The sequence below is a fragment of the Cupressus sempervirens genome, chromosome 6 (genome assembly GCF_028749045.1).
Source record: "Cupressus sempervirens isolate cs-2001-9-10 chromosome 6, ASM2874904v1, whole genome shotgun sequence".
Taxonomy (NCBI): Eukaryota; Viridiplantae; Streptophyta; class Pinopsida; order Cupressales; family Cupressaceae; genus Cupressus; species Cupressus sempervirens.
The window spans coordinates 382428726-382451797 of record NC_143123.1 but is presented as its reverse complement, the minus strand read 5'-3'; the positions used below and the strand labels follow the sequence as shown (position 1 = coordinate 382451797).

The following is a 23072-nucleotide window of genomic DNA, read 5'->3' as shown; positions in this document are numbered from 1 at the left end:
TAGAATTAACTCATGAGTTGGATGAGCTCCAAGAATTTAGTCTTGTGAGTACGTGCTGAGTTTTATAACACTAGTTATACTCCTTCCATTTGTGTATTGCTCAAGGCAATGTTAGTATTAGATTTTGACTGTCTTCTTGTCTCACTTCAGCTATTTGTCTTGAGATGGTCATGCATATTGGACTTTAATCTCATTTGCTTGCAGTCGCAAGTCTTCTTCAAGTTTTCCAATTGGCATTTCCTAAATATGTTTAGCGCGTCTTTCTCTTGGCATCCTTACTCGTCTTTATCTCTCTTGTTCTGGATGATACAATCTTTGATAATGATTCTTTTTTTTAAAATCTTGTTCTTGCTGTGCCATGTCCTTTTGAAATGATAATATTGGGAATAACAAATTGTCTTCAGATATAAATAACAAATACAATATAAGCTTCAGAAAAGCCACTGCTAAGTTTAATAAACAATTGAGGTAAAAGTTTAGATAAGTATTCAAGGCATGAAACCTTTTGATGGATAGGGTCTTTGAATTTTGTCATTTGACTTTTTGTTATGTTTGGATAAATTGTTATTGGTTTAATTTCATTTTCTAAGCATATTTGCTATGCATCCATGGGGATGCGCCCCTTGCCGAAATTCATCCATCTTGGGGATAGGATGGGGATGCGAAAAAGGGGGACGTTTTGGAAAGGACACTTTGAGAGCAGCAGGGCACCGCCTCAGGATGACTTGAAGTCCACTACCTATCTGGGGGATAGGACAGGGATGCGAAAAAAGGGGATGTTTTGAAAACGACACTTTGAGAGCAGCAAGGTACGAGGGTATGGTTAGAAGTTCCCGAGACGGTTAGGGGATGAGTAGAAGTCCTCTACCCATCCGAGGACTTCTGGCCATCCCATATGGCTCAAGCCATTTCTGGACTGTCAATGTTAAAAAATAAGACATTTTTAAATCTGAAAAAAAGGTCGGCTGGTATCCAAAGACACCCGAACCACATCTAATAAAGCCAAAGCCTAATCTAAGCATAAAATAACCAAACAATAAAAATAAATCATTTTCACAGTTGCAAAAGAGAAGGGCAGCAAGAGGAGTAGCAGCTGGTCAAGGAGTGAACAATAGTTGAAAGGGGAGGTTATGACATCAAATTTACTTGATTTAGATGCTTAGACATACCATCCACTGATTATGGACAGCTATATATTATTGTGAACTTCTATGTTTACTGCTTAGTAGTTTAGTTATAGTATTTACATTTTAATATTATAATGGTCAGCTGATTATGGAGTTGGACTACTATGTTATTGTTTACTATTTAGCATTTCAGTTATAATAGAATGACATTGCTTACATTTCAATATTTTATGTCATTTCATTTATATATATGTATCTATGTATATGTATAAATATGTGTGTGTGTGTGTGTGTGTGAGCAACAAATAAGTTCATACACCACTATGCTAATATTGAAGCAACATAGCAAAAATACACAACCACATATATTAATGTTTTAGGCCAAATGACACAACAAAATGCCAAAATATAGCACCATATCAATGTTTTGGTTTAAAACCAATAATTTCAACATTAATAATCAGCCATCACTGATCAAATATCATAAAAAACCACCAAACAATCATCACCATTCTGCTGTTGCAAATTAGAAGCACAAAAAGTGCCATTAGCATTCATGCTAGCAATGTCAACCTCAGCCTCAACATCACTAAGTAGTTTGTGATCATCATCATCAATTACAAGTGCATCAAAGTGGGCAATCAAATCTTCCAACTCCATATGCTCTGATTGAACATCTCGATGCTTTGTCTCCCATTTTTTGTAAGTATTGTCTTTTTGTGTTGTGAGTCTTAAGTTTGAATGCATAAAGACCAAGTTATTTGCCTTCTTCGAATTTAGTCTATTGCGTTTTATCGAGTGAATGAAGGAGCATGTGCTCAAGTTCCTCTCAGATGATGATGAATTTATTAAGTGAAAGCATCAGTACTTACAAAACTCATGAATTCAACTCTCATTGTAGGTTGTCTGTAATAGGGAAAGAGTATTTGAAGGGCTGCCTTGTATCTGTGAGCAACTTCAAGATCTGTATATGGGGCAAAACTAGTGGTACTCTCCTTGGAGCATCATGCTGGGATCCTAAAGAGGTGTCTACTAGTACTAGGGTAGCTGCCATCTATGAGCATCAATAGTTCAATGAGCCTATATTGAGCGTGATCTAATACACTGACATGGATATGTTTTTTGTTAGCAAGGTATATGACGACGGAGACTTTGATTGAAGATATTAAAAAGATTATAAATGAGAGAAAGCGAGACCACGAAGAAAAGCTTTTCAAGGAAGAGGCAATTTAATAGTGCCTAGGGAAGTTGCCATTCAGGCATTGATACTAAATGACTCTTGGTGGGATCATGCTGAGTACCTCCTAAGGTTTACAGAGCCTATATTGAGAGTGATCTGATACATTGACATGGATAGGCCTTTTGTGGGCGAGGTACATGATGACATAAACTCTGATTAGGATATTAAATGGATCATAAATAATAGAGAGCAATATCCTGAAGAAAAGTTCTTTAAGGAACTATAGATCCTTCGCAGGTTCATTGAGCCTATATTGAGTGTGATCCAATACGTTGATGGATAGTTTTTTTCTGGGTGAGGTATGTGATGGCATAAACTCTGATTGAGGATATTAAAAAGATCATAAATTAGAGAGAGCAAGATCTTGAAGAAAATTTCAAGGACCTATAGATAATCATGGTAGAGAGATGGAACAAAATGACTAACCCTTTGCATCTCTTTGCCTTTTTATTGAGTCCCAAATTCCTCTAGGAAAACTGTTCCCAAGGAGAGTACCAACTCCATATAAAGATCCCGAAGTTGGTCATGGGTACAAGGCAACCCTTAAATACTCCTTCCTAGTTACATATGACCTACAATTAGGGTTGAATTCACGAGTTTCACATGCACCAATGCTTGTGGTCTTGAGGCTCTTGAAGACGAGAACAATGTTGATGCTCATAAATTGTGGTACTTTTACCCATTTTAAAATCAAAACAATAATAATTAAGATCAAGATTAAAATAAAAATTTAAAAACTTAGAAAGTTTACTAAACTAAAGTGACTAAATTTCTAAAACATATTTAACTTTTAATTAAAAGAGCTCCAATTGTGAGAATTGCCTAAATATGGCTTGCATCATATGGTTGTTTGTGACGAACATTTGGAACTCTTGTGCATCTAAATACATTTTTTTAATCCGCTCAATTTTAGTGCCAATTCTTTGCAGCATTAGGTTGTGTTAGTGGACAACACGAAGTGTCCAAAAAATGTAGTGCTCCTCAACTAAAACCTTGGTAACCTACAATTCTTTGCATTGTTGGTTATTATTTGAACACATTTTTGAGGGCCAACTTGCTCAATGGCTTGGATGAGAATGTTTGCAATTAAAAGGATTGTTTTTCACCCCCTGTTCACAATTCACAGTTTTAAAAAACATTGCGCCTCTTGTGGACACTGCAATTCATCCATTGGATACTATGGCTACACCTGGATTGATCAATCCATGAATCTTTGATGGGCTGCATGGCAAATTCTACATGGATTACGTCTTTGTCCAAAAAAGTGGGGAGCACCTTCTCATAACTCGCACCCTTGAACGCCTTTGGGGCCCCATTAATTGATCTCACCACTTTTTGCCAATACGGTGAGCAAACAACATTAAATGACAATCCATTTGCATAGATGCATCTCACTATTATCTTTCTCGACAATGTCTCTAGCTTTATTGTGAAATGATATTTCCAAAGGCCTTTGTTCTCATATTTGTCAACAGTTCTTGAGGAACATGCAAGACTAGATGGCCCTTAGTGGGTGGTTCATTGGGAGTAGAAATTGAAGCCATATATGTTTCTATTTTATTTTTAGACTTTTGCAAAGGATGCAAATGTACATTCCTAGCTGCTTCATCTTCTTGCTTTTGCTCTAGAATATAGTTGTTCACAGTGTGGTTTGGAAGAAGGGTTTTAGGTAGTACCCCCATTAAGTTTTTGCTTCCCTATGCAAAGCTTATTACCTTTTGAGGAATAAAGCACAAATGCACTTTCACTCTACTATAAGAGCTACTATATTCCTCTTTGCAATGGCTGCAAATCCACAAAAGCCTCCACCAACATTAGTTGAACCATTTCCACATAGTGGAGAGCATTTCTCTGTTTTGAAGCAGAAGTTTCCGGTGCTAGAAACATTTGCCATTATATGAATCTAGAAACAACACACAAAGCCACAAACTAAAATGAACAAAGAAAATAAAAGTAGAGCTCCTTTTATTTTGTTAAAAAATGCAAAAAACTTTTGAGAACAAACAAAATAAACAAAACCCTGCTTCTTTTGTTGAAATCTTCCTCTTCATTGTTTTTGAGGAGTTGTCCACGCTTGCAAACAGATAGGAATAGCTTGCAAACAAACTTAGAGCATGCAACAATCAAATTTTAACACCCCTTCAACAATGACAACCAAACAAGAAAGTTTAGCAATGGAGGCAAGAAGTTTTTCTGATCATTCACAAATGCACAAATGACATATATACTTTTAGGGTTGGAGGGTCAAATAGACCTAAGACGGCCATAAAATTGTATGGAAAAGTCAGTGAAAGTGACGTTTTAAAGAAAGTTACACAAGCATTTCAAAAGTCTTTCAAATTCTCTAGAAAAAGGTCTGAGTTCCTTTGAATGAATTTATGGTGAATTGCTTAGTTTGCAACCAACTTTCAAGCAAATTTGCATCATATTCGACTTTCTGATGAATGAAATCTTGACTTTTGCCTTTAGCTAACGAATGTGGTAACTTAGTTGGCAAGGTAAGTAATAATTCATAATGTCGTGTAATGGTTGGAGCTCATAGTCATTGCCCTTCTTAACCTTCATCATTAATTGCTTGGTCTTTCTTCTTATGTGTTCCACATTGGCTATGGTGAAACCGAAAATGAGATGAAGGCTCCTATGGTGGTAGTTATTTTAAACCTCAAAGTGAGTGTTGATCATTCTATAGGATTGGATGATATGACATATGAAGATGGGAAAAACTTCAGGTTCGTAAGTGAGGTTTTGATAATGCTTGAGCACTATACAGTGTCTCCTAGATCAATATCAATGAGTGTAACCAATGTTCTACCAATTTTTTCCAAACATTGTTCGGACTAGTATTCCAGGGACAAGTTATTTAGTTTGATCCACATTGGTTTCTCATATGGTTGAAATTTGTTGGGCCAAAGTTGCAGTTCCGTGGCATTATGAAAAGAGGGACATTATCAAAGTTCCAAATATCATCACCGATGATTCTTTGTTTGATTTCCTCGTTTGCAAAAATCACAATGAAGAATTGATTCATAATAAATTTAAGGATGACCTCAGTCTTCTAGTGTTGTGTAATCCAATCTTTAACCGTTTTCCTACTTTGTTTGATGTTAGTGAACCTACAAATGAATACCAAATTGCTCAAGATTTCTATCTCTTCACTGGCTTCCTCTATTACCTCAATATCAACTTGTTCCTCCTTTGACCACATGGAGGCCCTTATATCAGGGCAGCAGTTGTTAGGCCATTCGGGGCTTTGCACATTTTTGAATGGTGCCTTTTGACAGGGTCATATTTTGCCTTGACAATTGTGATTCAATTTCTGATGCTTTGTGTGCCCTATACCATTGAAATGTCGTCGTTGTTAGCCTGGACTTTGATCACACCCAAATCTAGTATCATATCACATGCGATCCAGATGAGAAGGTAACCATTTCTCCACCCATCTGCTCCCTTCAAATATCCATTGTGCCACATACCTTGACCCCTTATGCTGGGAGGAAATTGTGTTTGACTATTCAGGAGATCACCAACCTTTTTATGCAGCTCAATCCTTGAATGTTTCCATGGGAATTGCTTCTTCTGCCACCCAAGTTGACTGTTGAACTTCCCTTGTTGCGTGCAACCCGTGAATTCGCTCCTCGCACTTCACCTACTCACTCCATATAGTGTTTATTTATATTTTGATGTTTAACTATATAGTCACTTTATAATAAAGTAACTTTGATATATTTAAATAAAACATTAAAGTTAATTTTAATTAACTCGAATATTTTTTAAATATGTATTCATAATCATTTTCGGGCCTCTAAAATTGTTATCTGATGCTGAACCTATGGCCCATTGGTGATGTCTAAAAATGGATTTGAGCCCTTGAAATGTCACAAATTGTCCCGTGGAAGGTCCACTAACCTCTACATGGGCTCCCTATCCATTATATTTTCTTACAAGATCCATTACCGAAAGGCTAATCCTACTAAATATAGAAAGTGCCTTGGAAGGGGACCTTATTGGATGGACTACATGGCTTGTGACACTTAAAGGTAAAACACAGACATGCAAAATCACATTTAGACAATTGGACTGGTGTCCAAGGTTGATGATGCAAGTCACAATTTTATATTTGGCATATTTAACAAAACAAAATAAAATAAATAAACAAAGAATATTATCTAAAAGCCATACTGCCATTTGATTAAACATGACCAGGTACTAGGGCTCACTTTGGAACATATGACATTTTTTATACAAATTCTGTTTTAACTTTTTTATTATCATTGGAGGGCTTTACAGAAATCCATTGACACGGAGCTGCCCAGTCCAAGAGCAGAAGCCATAGGCTGAACGTCTTGGCTCAGAGCCAAGGATTGAGGGGTATCCTGGGATTAAATAAAGCTTTAGATGGGTACAGTTATTAATTCAGTTTTACTTAATTAATAGTAATGTCGAGCTTAGTACATACTTGGCCGAGTTTTCAAAAGGGTTCATTTGATTAAGTTATTATATCATGATGCCAAAGCTTAAATTTTGGCTTTTAATGATCAAATGATTATTAAATAAGTTTTTACTAATTAATAATAAAGCCGGGCTTATTTGTCAAATATTGACCAAATACTACATGTGACTCCCTTATTGTGGTATTTGAGCATTAAGTCTAAGTAGGCGAATATTAAGTTATTTTATTTGATAAGCTAACAACAAAAGAAAATGTTTATTTTGAACATTTGAACTTTATAAATTTGCTATGGGCGTTATGGAAAGAAAATGTGACATTGAAGCCCAAAGTTGTGATCATGTGAGTTTGAAGGAAGGTTATTTATTTTGGTAAGTTCATGAGTTTAAGACAGAGGTTGGAGTTCGTTGAGGATTCATTCTCCATGCTTTGATGATTTGTGAATTGGCAAACTTGTCAACAATTTTTCTAAAATTCCTTCAACCTGTTAAATTGGTAATTCATAACTTTGTATGCACTATTAGTTGGTTAGTTTCAGTCCAGCAAAATGTGCTTTTGTTGGCCTCAGCCAGAGGTCACAATTGTTTATAACGGGGGTAAAAATTGCCAGGAGGTTCAGTGTTTTGGTACAAAGCCATGACAGGTGTGAATATTGAACACAACATTCCATTGTGGCTATGTACATTTTCAAGCTGCTGTGGTTTGGTATTGTGACGACATCCAAGATTTATTGAGCTGTGATAATAGACTCTGGAATTGCCTACATGTAGCGAAGGGGCTCTATTCGTCATTTTTGGGTGGTAGATATCTCTGTGCAGGGTTGCGATAGTTCATTAGATGCCATTGCTTTGGTGAGGTAGCGCTGACTTTTCATGGGGCTGCAATTTGGTTTGGAGAGCCCATATGTGTATTGTGAGGGCTTGGTTTTGCGTTGGAAAGGTACCAGCATGTCAAGGCTAGCATATACATCAAAGATTTTGCATTCTTGGTCCACTGCGATCACTTCCAGGATTATATATTGTTCAAGAGATTTTGCTCCAGGTTCTTCAATAATTTAAATAGATTAGTTACATTCATATAAGCTTTGTAGTTATCTACTTGGCTAGTAAACTTTGGTAGCAAGTATATGCGAATTTTATCTTGAATTTCAAGTATTGCAATTAAGTTTCATGTATTATTCAAAAACTAAAAAGCATATATCAGAAAAAAATTAAAAAAATGCATATTCCTAGAAAACAAATAAATTGCAGCTCAGGTCAGTGGTAGAATACAGACAGGGTTATACAATTGTATCAGATTGGTTTCCTACCATCCTGCAGGATTGGGCTTGTTCACACAACTAGAAAGGTTTGATCCCAACAGTTATTTACTCATGTAGGAGAAGAAAGCTACTTGGTTGTGAGTTGCAGATACCATGAACAACAGAGATAGGTGGGAAAAGGGATGGACGTCCACCTAGGCATATTGTACAGGATAATGAGCATGAAGTTAGGGACTTGTTTAGGAATATAGCTGCAGGTCAACAATAATTAGCAGCTGGTCAGCAACAAGTAGCTACAGTGGTACAACAACTTTCAAATACTCTTCAACAGTTGACAATGGCCAAGGGGCACAAGAGGGACAGTTTCATATAGTAGCTCAACTAGTTCTCACAGGTCATGTGACAGGTACTCTTGACAGGCCATTGCGTCCTAGTTTTCTTAATCTTAATTCAGAAAAGGGGAGTGGGGAGGATGGGGTTGCTCCATTTACAGACGATGCTCTTTCCATACATACATGCAGAATGGGATGCTTTCCTGCTTGATGTTAACATCTCAACTTTGACATATTTATGAGCTAGAAGAGGGAGCACTCTAGAGCGAGACCAGTTGGTAGGCAAAAGCCTAAGAACAATGATCTTAGACATGCAATCAAGAAGTTGTCTCTTCTGATGTTATACAGTAGTGGGAAGGTTATTGCTCGAGCTTGGGTTTGTAAGGTGGACACATATCTAACACTTAGGCCTATGACAAAGGTGGATGCTATAAAATTCATAACTTTGCATTTAGATGGGGCAAGCCATGAGCGGTGGCATCATGGGATGGTCAAACTCCATCATAATTTGATTGCATCATATCAGGAGTTTGCTGACAGGTTGGTAGAACATTTTGATTAGATTCTAGAAGGATCCAAAAACTTTTCCCAAGACCTTGCTCAACTCAAGCCAATAGGCAGTTTGGAGTCCTTGATTGTTGAGTTCCTAAGACTCTTTGTTGTGGCTCATAAGTGAGAGAGAAACTTCTGGTCATGTTATTCACAGAGGATTATAGGAGCCACTGAGAGGTTGGCTCAGAGCATTAGATCCGGCTTTTCTATAAGGGACCATCAAGAAGGCCAGAAGTATGGAGGCTCCTAAGGGGCAAACACAACCTAAACCCATTTCTTTACCTACTGAGGAGGTATACCCACTAGTTGATGATGAAAAAAGGAAATCAGCTGTAAAATATGATGAGGCAAATTGTAAGGATTTGAGGAGAGACAACTTTGCTATTGGTGCCGAGCGCCTTATGATAGTGTGAACTCTTGCCCTTTGGGGCCTAGTTGTAAGGCTAACCATTCTATGTGCATATATTATTATGATGATAAAGCTAATGCTTCACGTCAACTTGTTGATTCAAATGTTGATGGATCTCAGAAAGTCACTACGGAGTTTGGTCCCCGATGCCAAGCGCTCATCCATTATGTTGTCCACTACTATACCACTTCTCTCCGCTTTCAGGATGAGAGGATTGTTTACCGCATAGGTTAATAAAGAAATGCACACAGATATACGAACGGCGGTATCCCTTTATTTGCATATGCCAATAGATTACATAACTGGTGATAAGATGATTTACAATGTACCAAAGAGGGTGTATAAATACTTTACACCGAACCTTCCAGAAGAGGTCCCTCGGCTACAAAATCTTTACCGACGACAACACCCTGTCGGCTACAGTTTCTACCGACAACAAGGATTGGTGGACGAACAACCTTGCATTGCTATGTTAGACACTGGGGCCACTTATAATTTCATACACGAGGGTTTTGTTCGCCAGTATTGCCTTTAGGTGGAGGATTTTTGTTGTGTTTTGAGTAAGGATCACAAATGGTTACACCCTTACTTATACCAAACATATACGTCGTCTCTCATGATTTCTTGGTGAATATGAGATGCAATCAAATTTTTATGCGATTAACTTGGGGAGAATGGATGTTGTGCTAGGGATGCAATATTTACAAGATATCGAGTAGTTTTTCCTTAGCCTGCGCTCGATGGAGATCAAGTTTGTGTATCTAGGTAGGAGGTATCTATTTCAAGGTACCAGGGAGTTTGCACACTGTCTCTTTGTGTATATTAGAGGCTTACAAAGGCATAATATGGTTCAGTTGGAGAAGGTTACACATCATGTCTCCTATAGTTAATGGTTACATTGTTCAGATTGACATACGAGTGTACTTTATGTATAATCCCTTGTTTGATGTCGATGTTACGTTGTCATATGACAATTTGTTATTTGAGTTTGATGTTGTTCCCCCTTGGGTGATGAGTGAGAATGATGCTTTGGATCCCATTAGTGCACTAGGATTTTATACATGTCTTATAGAGGAGTTCTTAGAGGTGTGTACAGTGAGGAGGGCATACAACTTCACATTTGATCCTCATGTACAAGATGTCTACCGAATATAGAGTCTAGTAGTGTGTGAGCTTGATGATTTGTTATGACTTCTTATCTTGTGCACTAGAAGGTGCCAAATATAGTTCCCTTATAGAGTTGCTTCCATGTGATGTTTCAGCCTCAACATCACTAGTACCAACATTCAGTTTAGTTTGGCAGATTTTGTTGATCATACAGATGGTGTTCTCTTTATGGGAATTAATTGGTGATGACAGGGACATTACCCATATTTATCCATGGGATCCTTGTGGAGGTTTGTCTTGGGGATTGGAGTTTGGTGAGCTGCTGGATGTGAGGTTGTTTGGTGACAAGCAATTGCAGGGAGGGCGGACTGTAATGTCCCAATTTCGCTCACATGGGATTAAATAAGTTTGAGATGAAATTTACAATTATTAATTGTGTTTACTTAATTATAATGTAGAGCTTATTACATATTTGGCCAAGTTAAAAGGGGTTCATTTAATTAAGTCATTTATATCATGATGACTTCATTTAACTAAATACTACATGTGACTCCCTTATTATGGTATTTGAGTGGTAAGTCTCAACAGGGGAATATTAAATAATTTTATTCCATAAGCTAGCAACAAAAGAAAATGTTTATTTCCAACATTCAAACTTACATAACTTTGCCGTGGGTGTTATGGAAACAAAACGTGATGCTGAAGCCTGAAGGTGCGATGGTTTGAGTTTGAAGGAAGGTTGATCATTTTGGTAAGTTCATGAGTTCAAGACAGAGGTTGGAGTTTGTTGAGAATTCATTCTGCATGCTTTGATAATTTGTCAATTGGTAAACTTGTCAAGAGTTTTTTAAGACTTCCTCCAACCTCTTGAATTGGTAATTAGTCCAGCAAGTTGTGCTTCTGTTGGCCACAACCGGAGGTCACAATTGCTTTTAATAGGGATTGAAATTGCCAGGAAATTCAGTGTTTCAGTACAAAGTTGGTTACAAAGCCAGGGTGGGTGTGAATATTGAACACAGCATTCCATTGTGGCCGCGTACATCCCGAGCTGCTGCGGTTTGATACTGGGATGACATCCAGGATTATTGGGCTGCAATGGTAGACTCTGGAAGTGCTTATGTGCAAGGAAAGGGCTCTCTTCATTATTTTTGGGTGACAGCAATATCTCTGTCAAGCATTCGATATTTTATTGGATGCGGTGGCTTTGGTGAGGCAGCACTGACTTTTCATGGGGCTGCAATTTGGTTTTGACTCTCGAGAGCCCATATGTGTACAGCAAGGACTTGCATTTTGCATTGGAAATGCATCAGCATGTCAAGTCTAGCATGTACGTCAAAGATTTTTCATTCTTGGTCCACTGCGATCACCTCCAGGATTATATATTGTTCAAGATATTTTGCTCCAGGGTCTTAATAATTTAAATAGGTTAGTTACATTCATATGAGCTTTGTAATTTTTTTCTTGCAAATGTTGGCTAATGAAGTTTGGTAGCAAGTATATGTAAATTATATCTTCAATTTCAAGTATTGCAATTAAATTTCATATATTGTTAAAAAATAAAAAATAGCATATAGCAGAAAATATTCAAAAAAGCAAAAATCCTAGAAAACTAACAAATTGTAGCAGAGATCAGCATTAGAATCTGGCATGGTTATTACATATCCATTTTGCCAAATTCACTTGGGCCACGATCTTGATCTCATCCCTCTTTTTGATGTTGGATCCTTGCACTCAGCAAGACTTGATCCCTGGTGCGCTTACTGAAAACCTTTCTACTTCACTAGTAGACCAAGGTCGGATTGACCTGCTTTTATTGTTCAGTTGGCTTTTTTTTTTTTTATCACTTTCTCAACTTTCAACTATTATACTCTACCATCCACTCCCCCCTTGACTGCCTCTTATGTTGCCCCTCTTGTTATAAATAATAATTAAAATACAATATAACCCATTTGGCTATGTCGTCATCACTCATCACTCCGATGAGCCTTGAATGGGGTCAGGTGTATTAAAAAAGTGTTCCCTAGCCCAGCTTGGTTGTTTGATGATTCCTGAAGATCAAGGCTAAAATGCTTAAATGCCTTTCCTTGTGATCGTAAGTATAGTTACAAGACTTGGATTTGGCTTGGGCTCAGCAACTTTTGAGCCAGGCTTGGCTAGACTTGTCAAATTTATTTTTAATTTTTAAAGTTTTGAGGAATCAAATGCCTGGTGGCACCTATGTCATGAATTGCCCTTGACACATGTAGGGGTGTATCTAGTGGAATTGAACCTGCGACTTTCATTTGTGTTTACCAATGCTAGATCATCCGGTCTACCCTTGAGGGTTTGATTAAGTTTATTTTTGACTCAGACTTGGCAGAGATAATATAGATTTAGGATATCCTAGGTAGTATAAAATTCTGTCATAGTCACCATAGCTTCTTTTTTGAAAGTAAGATGCAATGCAACATCCTTCCTACTTTTTGGTTACCCAAATTTTAGAATGGGCAAGGTGAGAGGATTTGGTGTTTTTGGACTTATAATGATTTGAAATGCAATGTTGAAATGAAAGCACCAAGTGGCAAGCGAGCCAGTACCACTTATTCAGTATGCAATGTTGAAATGAAAGCACCAAGCAGAAAGCAAGCCAGTAATTGAAAGTAAGATGCAATGCAACATCCTTCCTACTTTTTGGTCCTCCAAATTCCAGAATGGGCAAGCTGAGAGGATTTGGTGTTTTTGGACTCCCAATGATTTGAAATGCAATGTTGAAATGAAAGCACCAAGTGGCAAGTGAGCCAGTACCACTTATTCAGTATGCAATGTTGAAATGAAAGCACCAAGCAGAAAGCAAGCCAGTACCACTTATTCAGTGGGCTACATATGCATCATTCAGTTGTATAGTGGTGAGCCAATGGGCATATACTCTTATTCAATGAGAAAGCTTATTCAATATTTAAATGTAAAACAAGCTTCTTCCATCCATTCAGTGGTGAGCAAATACAATGATAACAATTCTTCAATGGGGTAAGTATTAGCAATAAACCATGAATAGACTCATTAATTATGCAATGATTGAGTGGTACAATTTGGATGTATGGAAGAGATGGCTTTTGACGGTATGACCACCCAGTGCATTACAGTATGAGTCCATATGCAATATTATCACTCATTAATTGCTGGTAGAGGTAAATATTGCTGCTACAAGTGTTGATATGAATTCTGAATTGTTGATTCACCTCTGAAGGTACTTAAAATCATCAAACAATTTCACCCAACTGGAAATAAGGACATTATACCTTGTATGAATGTTGTGGAATGCTGGTATAGGTCTGAAAATGCATCAAAAGCATGCTGGAACATTCAGGACCTCAAGGAAATACCTCAGAAATTACAACCAATGCACGCCAGCTTGCCAACAATGAACAAATGCTGCAAACAACAACTACCAGCACATTTAAACTTCACCTGGAAAGAGTATAAATCAGACTGGAAGCTTTATTCAAATATTTGCAGGTCTATTAAATGCTAGAAAAGGTGCTGCACAGGTGTAATGTTCCTCACCTGACTCAACTATCAAACTAGCAATATGCATGAAATCCTATATTTGTTTCTGCTAATTCCTTGTCTATGTTATGAATATTCAGATTTATATGTGCCTCTTGCGTTCTTGTTGCTAGTAATTTGAATATACCATTTAACACCAATTCCTTGCAAAGATAGTTATTTTGAAAATATATATGATGCACCTAAGAAATACTGAATTTCACATTTATTTGATGAAATGTGAAAATAAAATTGAAGTAAATATCAAATTGGACAATTGATACTGAAATTCCACCATGCAATTTTATTGAATTTCCAGAAAAACTGAAATTTACAAATGCAACTAATGGCACCTGATTTTTATAGCATATGCACTCTTTTCTTTCGCTGATTGCTGCTCAATTCTATGGTAATGGCAGCCTTTTGGCAAACTGCTGGCTCCAAAACATCAGATCGCAAGCTTATAATGTAGACCAAGACCCTCAAACTGAAAATGCAGACCTGTCATAACAGTTCGCAATGCCAAGAAATATGGAACGCAGGCCTTGTGCTGTGCATTTCCAGCCCTTAATAATTCGCAGCCTCCTGAATATGAATTGCAGGCACTAGAGAAATAACGTGCCTCCTCCAAGATTGAAATCTCAGCTTTGGCAAACGTTAGCAATACCCAAACGTGGCCTCTAAATGAAAAATGACAATCTGAAATATGCCCAGATTGACCCTCCAATATGCAGATGCAAGCTGGTGTAGGAGACTCTAATGGATCTTCTCACAAATGCAAACAAGAACCTTCAGCAACGCAGATCTCCTTAGACACAGAACAGTAGGAGAAATTAGCATATAGTTTTACCTCAGCAACTATTTGCAAAGCAATTTAATTCTCAGTTTTGAGTCTACAATACTTAAGCTATAGATCCAATGAAACAACCCAGAATTCAGACCCTTATACTTCAGCAAGGGCATGAAAATTAGAATTCAGAAAAAGCCACAAAGACAACACAAGTAAATAATAACCAAGCATGCTTCTCTCAACAAATGTGCTTGTATTTATAACCTCCAGATACCCTTTTGTTGCCAAAATGTAACTTCACTCAGGAAGCTCCACCACACAACATTAATTAGAAGCTTCCATTAGTTTCTCTCACTTTACTTGGCTTAACTAATAAGAAATGACACTTTCCATTGATAACTCAACTTTCAACTTAAGTGAAATTATAAAGTGAATTATAACTTTATAATAAACCACTTAATTATTTAATAATAATTTGGCCACTAAAAATATAATAACTCCCAAAATACTCAATTCTTTAAATATGCCGTTTGAAATAGGAGCTGTACCTATTATTTCTCCATGTGATCAAATGCACTTTGCAAAGATAAAAAGGGTCTATCTGATCAACACCAACTTATCACAAATAGTAAATACACAAAACTAAGCCCAAATGAAGTCCAATCTGAGCCAAACGAAGACCAATCTGTAGCTTGCAGAATTGTGGAGAAGATAAGACCCTCCCAAGTCAAGTCACTACCTCAGAAGACCCTCTATTTGCAATAATTAGTCTACGAGGATCACATTAATAGGCTAATCCATGAAACTCTGATATTGACAAAAATGGGGACACTACAACAGGTTTGGGCAGCAAGGCAATAGTCTAGAAGGTTCACTAACACATGTAGAAAATACTCAAACTGAACAGACCCTGAAGATTTTTGATCATTGAAATTTGTCAAAATCTGTAAGTTTCTTGAAAACTACAATTTGCACTGCAACATATATAGATTTGAAATCTACTCTAAACATCTTGACAACACAAATGAAATATATTATATAACTTATATAAGAAGGGAAATAACATAATATAAATACCAGTTAAAGTTTATGTTTTGTATGGCCTGCTGTAATCACAATAACTCCAGAAGTTTGGTTCAGAATTAATTGGAATACCTTCGAACAAGCCTGGGCATATCCTTTCATCATGGAATAACTTCTAAATTTGCAACACTTTGGTGCTAAAGGCCTCACGCCACTCAATGTCTCACAAATGAATGGTACGATTCCCACATTGCAACAATCTATCCTCATAAATTCGTATGGCCTGATGAAGCAGTGATATATGGTGTTCAAGTATCATTGAAGAAACTGAAACTCTGGTAGATTACCCGCTTGAGCAACCAGCAAGAATATGAACTGTTTTTTTGAGTTCTGCAACTTGCCTGGGATTATGGTATTGTAAGAAAACCTCCTTCATAATCACCTCAAACACACACTTCATTAAAATCTGCAACTTAAAAACCAAAGTATTTGGATATGCTCATAGTCCTTCCCACAGACGTCTCACCATATTTGATACCGATACTGCTCAGATACATATTGGACACTGCCGAGATGTGCATTTTTATTCTATTTCAGTTACTCATTTTTATAGGTTTTCTTCTAATGCACCTGTACTTTGTTCCGGTGTAACCTGGGCGCGCACACCCAAGTCAAAATCCCGAAGCACCCAGCGCGGGGGTGTTGTGCACCCGAGTACCCCTGCCGGCCGGAAAAGCGCCGCTGCACCTCGGCTGCACCGGTCGAGTAGGACATGAAACTTGGGTGCGTCGTGGGTGCTCGGGTGCGGGGTGCATGCAGGGTGCTCGCAGGGTGTGGTTGACTAACTGGCCCAAAAAGTTATAAAAAAAAACTTTTTGCATTTCTTTTTTAATTTGTTTCTTAAGCAAGCTAACGCTTGGGATGATTAGGACTTCGGTATAGGGGATGATTAGAGAGCACTTGGGTTGATTCAATTCTCATCATTGACATTTTGTCATTTTGTTGATTGTACTCACTTTGGTACGGCTATGATACATTATTTCATTTCACTATTTCATGCTACTCAGCTCATTGTCATCATGAGCATCTTTATGATATATGATATTTATATTTGAACAATGAATTTTGAATCTTGCATCTTGAACTAAGTTAATTTGTTAAATGGTCATTGGTAATGGTTATGAAGTTTCAAGTTTCAAGTTTGAACTTATGGTCTGTGAATCGCATTTCAATTTTTTCTATTCAACTATATTTGGTATGTTATATAATATATTGAAGTATCATTTCATAATTAGCATTTTCAGTCATATATCTGTACTATGCAATCCACTCCACCCCCCCCAAATTGAGGCCCTTTTTTTTCCCACACCCAAAACTCGTCTCGACGTCCCCCGCATCGCCGCACCCCCACGCCAAGGTAACACTGCTTTGTTCTAAATATTTTGATTATTATTATTTCTTATTTGGCAATAGGCCGAAGCCAAACCAAGTTCTAAAATGGAATGACTTATCTGTATCTTAAGCAGGACTGATGTTTACTTGCGCGACTGTCCTTGTCATTAGCTGCCATCCAACTTTCAAAACCATATTGTGTAATCATTTTCATCTCAGTTCATCTGAAGTTTGAACCATAAATGTTATGTGTATTCGCTTGATCCTCTCATTATCTACCGAGGGTTATCTGTACACAAACATTCTGCAACTGTTATTTTGCAGTTTAAAACAAGTGCTTAAGATTTGCACCTTATTCTCTGGCCATTAATACACTAAAGAGACTTAAAGTGTTTCCTTAGGAAGTACATACCAATTTTACTTCTAGAAAACATAATACAATTCCTGCTCGTAGTGTGTGGACTGTGTTTATTGTTAGTTATTAAATCTTACGAACCGCAATTCATTCTAGCAGTTCTACCATCTGATCTTGAAATCCAAATCATTCCATACACCATGAATGGTAATACAGCCCATATTGCTAATCATGTATATAGTCATTCCATACACCATGAATGTTAATACAGCTCATATTGCTAATCATGCATATATTGGTTCACATTATAATTTCCAGAACGTGTCTCAGATATATTCCAGCAAATATTATAGATTCTGGGCTGAAGGTAAGCGTTACCTTTTAGGCTCAAATCCTATCACCCATACTATCAGAGAACATTACAAAGTTATTTCTTTTTTCTTATTCATAGTAACTGCCCTGTATACCATATAACGATTGTCAAAAACCCCTCTGCCTTGTCTCTATCAGCAGGGGAATACTCCATTATTCTAATCTATAACATTCTTGAAACCTGAATCTGGGCCTATCACAACATACCCAACTATCATATGGTATAACAAGCTACATAAAATACCTAAGACGATATAATTTTATCACCAAAAGCTCTAATTCTTCTTGGTAGTCTTTCTCTTGCGTTTGGCTTCATTTAGATTCCTACCCACAAAGGAATATTCCCCCTGTGGAGGAAGACTTGTACCTGTTATTCCAGCTAGTTCTACCACCACCAGGGCTTTGCAGCAAGCTCCTTTATGCTTATTTCCTGCTCTGCCTTTTAACTTTCCTACATTCATTTCCTGCCCAGACTTATCTTACTCCGAGGGGGTCCAAGGGGGACTCCTCTAGCGTATCTGTAGAGAAAGGCTCATAACCTTAGTCGATTAGGTAATCCTGCCACCGTTGGTTGCCAACAAGTGATTTCTTATTGCTCGTTTAGTCTTCGATATTCAAATTATAGATTTTAACATGTTTACTGTGAAATTTGGGGGGACTCACACCCCCTCCCTGCAAAACTTCGAATTACGCATTGCCAGGACTTACTTGCACTGGGTACTTGGAGTATGTGAGTACCTCCACCTTTGGCATTCCACAACCACGCGGCCAGGACGGGTACTTGAATTTCTATTTCTATTGTGATTTTTGAATGTTACTATTGGGTATGTACTATGTTGCTATGTTGAATTTTCAATGGTTCTGGTTCGTGTCCCAATTTTTCTATGTGCAAGAATTTCAATTTGGTATGTTATATTGAAACATCATTTCATAACTAGCATTGCAAGTTTTATATGTATAGTACTAAGTATACACCCCCCAGCCATCTTGAGATTGAGGCTATTTGTCCCCGTCTTGTAAACTTGTCCAAGTGTCTCGATGTACCCCAGCTCCAGTGTTACACTGCAGATTTAGGTATTTATTTAATTTTAATGTAAAATTTACTTTGTTTTAATTAATTTAGATTTAATTGGCATTACTGTTAATTTAATTATAGGTGTTAGTTTGTATGTTCTTTTGTATATTGCAAATTATTGAATCAATTTATAATTATTTATGTTGCGATTATGTATGTATTTTGCCATTAAAGTGAAAATATTTTGAAAAATTAAGAGTTCATTCCAACATCATATCTGCATTATTTATTAGGTCTCCAACAAAATGATCCCCAACACCTCTTTACATAGCTTTGGGGAAGATAATGAGTTAAAAAATTAAATTATTCATTTATTTTTTGTGCTTCATAAGGATGCATACCCTGCCCAATTTCCTCTGCTCCCATCCCAGGGATGGTATGAGGACAGGACTTCTGGTCCTCAATGCCGTTCCAAAACAACAAAAAACAGACATGTCCTTGAAACAGTGTTTCATGTGAAATAGGGGACATGGGGACTCTGTTGGGTACAAGGGACAGCCCTGACTGCCCCCAGTACCTAACCGTGCCCCCTTCTTTCTAGCCCAAAAAACATGTGCTGTTTTGCAAAAGTCACTTTTAAAAAAAATATTTAGTTGGTGGGCAGGCCCCACGTGGGTAGAAATGGCAATAAAAAAATTGAAAATTATGGAACCCTATTTGGAGGCTGAAAAGGTAAGGACTTCTTCATTTCTTCATTTCAACCATTCTTGGCAAGAAGAAAAAGAATGAGTAGCGCAAGAAAGTTTTCATTTTTTGATTTGCAAGAGGAGGGTTTTCAATTTTGCTAATTTTTATTCAGCTTTCAACATTTCTATGACGAATGGTTTATCAATGTTATGATATGCATATTTGAATTCTCTCTTTATATAAAAATTCCCCTATTTTTTAGTAGCTGTCCCTTGATGACCCATCCCCTAAAATTTGGCTTTGAACTGAACCCGTATTGGAAACATGTCCAGTCCTAGAACTCCATGGAGCATAGCTTAGTTTTCAAATGACATTTTTGAAAAATTAAATTTCTTTTAATGTAAATGTTCCCTAATCTCTCCTAGGCGTAAGCATTTTACAATTCTTTGTCACCTTTATTAAAATAATTCACTAAGCAATCATTCATAAAATATAAACTTCAGTACCAATTAATTAATCGTACCCAACTTGCATTAAGCATGAAAAGAATATTGGAATCAAACTCTGATCACACTTAGATGTTATGAGAATGGAAGTTGATGGCCAGAGTCAATCTGGTGAATTATGAAAAATAGATGGCCTTTCAAAGAAGTTAGGAGAACAACCCAAATGTCAAAAAAGTACAAAGTGCCACAATATGGTCCACACTGCCAGTTAAGTTCATTGCCATAAATCAAAGTCACTGCTAACCACTGCTACATGGGGACATGCCTCCACTTCCCAAACTCCACTTCCTATCCCCTGAGGTGTTTTGGGGAGAGCATGATGTTAGAGGACGTCCCCTGACTGCCCCCTCCATGAGAAAATCTGGAAATGTCCCAAAATGTGTCCCCAAAATCAAAGGAGTAGGAAGCATGTAGGGGACACCTTTTTGTCCCCAAGGCAGTTGGGGAACCCTAGGCATCCCCTACAGAAAAGCAAATTTTTACTATGTTTAAAAAAAGTGTTCATTAAAATTAGGAAGACTGAAATACAGCTTTATAAAAGCAGTATATCATAACATTTATAAAAGCAGCAATAAATATAACATGACAGTATCAAAACAGTTATTGAATATATCAGGAAAATAGTGACATCAATAACTGTAGTATGGCAACAATAAATACATCTTGACAGATTGTAACAGCAGTCAATCTATTTTGACAACAGTTGATACTCACTTCAATCATTTGTATTTGTGATTTCGTTGCTTTAAAAAGTTGCGTAGTTCAAAAACATGATATGGTATCAAAGGTGTGTTGGTTTAGTGTCGCAGAGTGTGATAAGTAGAAACAAACAATTTATTTTTGGGATGTGGTTGGCATGCAGGCTTCTTTAGATATCATTTAACATTATTTTAACATTGTTGTGTTATATTACTATTGTCGTATTGCTGTTCATTGACTTGTTGAAATTTGATTCTCATTCTCATATGTATAGCTGTCCCCCTACCATTCCCCTAGAGTGACCCTCTGACTGCCCCCAAAATGTCGTGGAAAACTTGGGAAAATTTGGAAATGGTAAAGGCTAAAAAAAAAAAAAATCTGCTTAAATCAAGGACATTACATTCCAAAATTTTGTAACAACATATTATTATCAGCAAAATGAGAATTAAGGACCGTAAAATTCAATTTATTGGCTTTTTGAAGAAAATATCTCAAGGCATCAACAGTAAGCACATATGTAAGGGAGATGAAGGACATCCTAGCTACATGGAGTGTTGTGAAATGAATGGGTCCGACCTATACTCATTAATAACAAGTTGAGACATCCTTAAACAACATTCCAACATGTATTTTAATTTTTGATTTCAGGTCCAATTCCAACTCTTGTAGCATTTCGAGAATTTATCTCCAATAAATTCTATTATAGGATTTATCAAAATCTAATTTAACAAATAATGCAGTCTAGCCAGATTTTTAGCCCACTGAATGGTTTCCCGAACACATTAGATTCAAAGCTGCCGCTTACTAATCCTGTTTGTTGATCTCTCACAATGCCCTGCACGACAGGCTTAAGTTTGGTATCCGATGCCTTCACTTAAGGATACATTCTGGAGCTTCCAAGTGTACCTCATCACTTGTGTATACATTTGAGCCTTGACTTATAGTTGCCATGTTCTCAGTGTCTTATTTCTCTGATGACTCTGAAGCGCATTGTTACAATTAACTTCAACCTATTGTCAATTTATATTGTGTGGGTCTGTACTGGACGTACCTAAGCTCTATATGCATGCAATATTGATAAGTGCGATGTAATCTACTTGTAGTTGATATTGTTTTGGTAGTATATGTGCTAATTGCTCTGTTACAATTAACTTCAATCTATTGTCAATGTATATTGTGTGCATCTGTACTGGACATACCTAAGCTCTATATGCATGCAATATTGATAAGTCGATGTAATCTACTTGAAGTTGATATTTTTTTGGTAGACTTTATGATGAGCTTTTGAAAGCATTATATAGATATATTTTGTTTTAATGCACAGTACCAAAGAGAGGAAGAAGAAAAGTTAGGAGAGCAGCAAGAGCAGCTACTTCGGAATAATTACAAGAAGTATGAAATGATTGAGTTCTTATATGCTGATGGGACCAATGAAAAATTATGTCGCCGCTATGGTATGGAGAAAAAAGAATAGATCCCAAGGTGCTAATATTTAAATTATGAAACCGATAGTGCTATAACATTTTTGCAGATTTGATTAAAATGAGCTTGAACAGTGCCAACTAAGAAAACTTAAACTGTGCATCTTTAAAGCTCATCTTCTCTTTATTTTATATTTTATTATTGATGGAATGTGAACTCCAAATTTGTATGATTATATACCACGGATGATTTCTAGATGCAAGTTACAGGAGCTCAATGCCATTGCTGCTATTGCCATAATTGGCATGTGAAAGTTGTTGCTGAGATTTTTGTGTAGGTGTTCTATAATTTCCTCTTTCAAAGCTTTTCGTCAAGTTTATCCCTGTTTCCCCAAAAGATTTGTCTCCCTGAGAAGTGACCAGTACAGTCAGATAAAAGTTTGCACCCTAATTTGTTTAGGTGAAAGTGTCTTATTTAGAACATTTAATTTAAAAGCAATATTAATAAACTTCAATGTGGCAGCCACCGTTTTCTACCAACCGAATCTACAAATCAACAAGAACTTCCTAGGTCGTTAAGAACAAATGTGTATAGCTCAATGCATTAGTAGGGTTGAAATGAGCAAATTTAGAATGGTTTAATGGTAAGGCTGTTTAGAACAAATATGTATAGCTCAATGCATTAGGAGGGTTGAAATGAACAAATTTAGTATGTTTTAATGGTAAAGTTGGTTGCTTTATAATTCTGCTAATTATTATGGTTAAAGGATCTTTTGGTTTCCATGGCTGATTAGAATAATATTTATTTAATG

At 36.9% G+C, this 23072-nt stretch overlaps 1 protein-coding gene across 1 annotated transcript in view; it reads left to right on the top strand.

The window, feature by feature from the left end:
* The window catches only part of LOC149552654 (ASI1-immunoprecipitated protein 1-like), a 37558-nt gene extending 15035 nt beyond the window's left edge, over positions 1-22523 (top strand). The window contains exon 2 of the mRNA XM_089788224.1: positions 22164-22523. Within this exon, the coding sequence (XP_089644350.1) occupies positions 22164-22313 (150 nt within the window). The 3' untranslated portion in view covers positions 22314-22523. The remainder of the gene's footprint in view (positions 1-22163) is intronic.
* Positions 22524-23072: the final 549 nt, after the last annotated feature.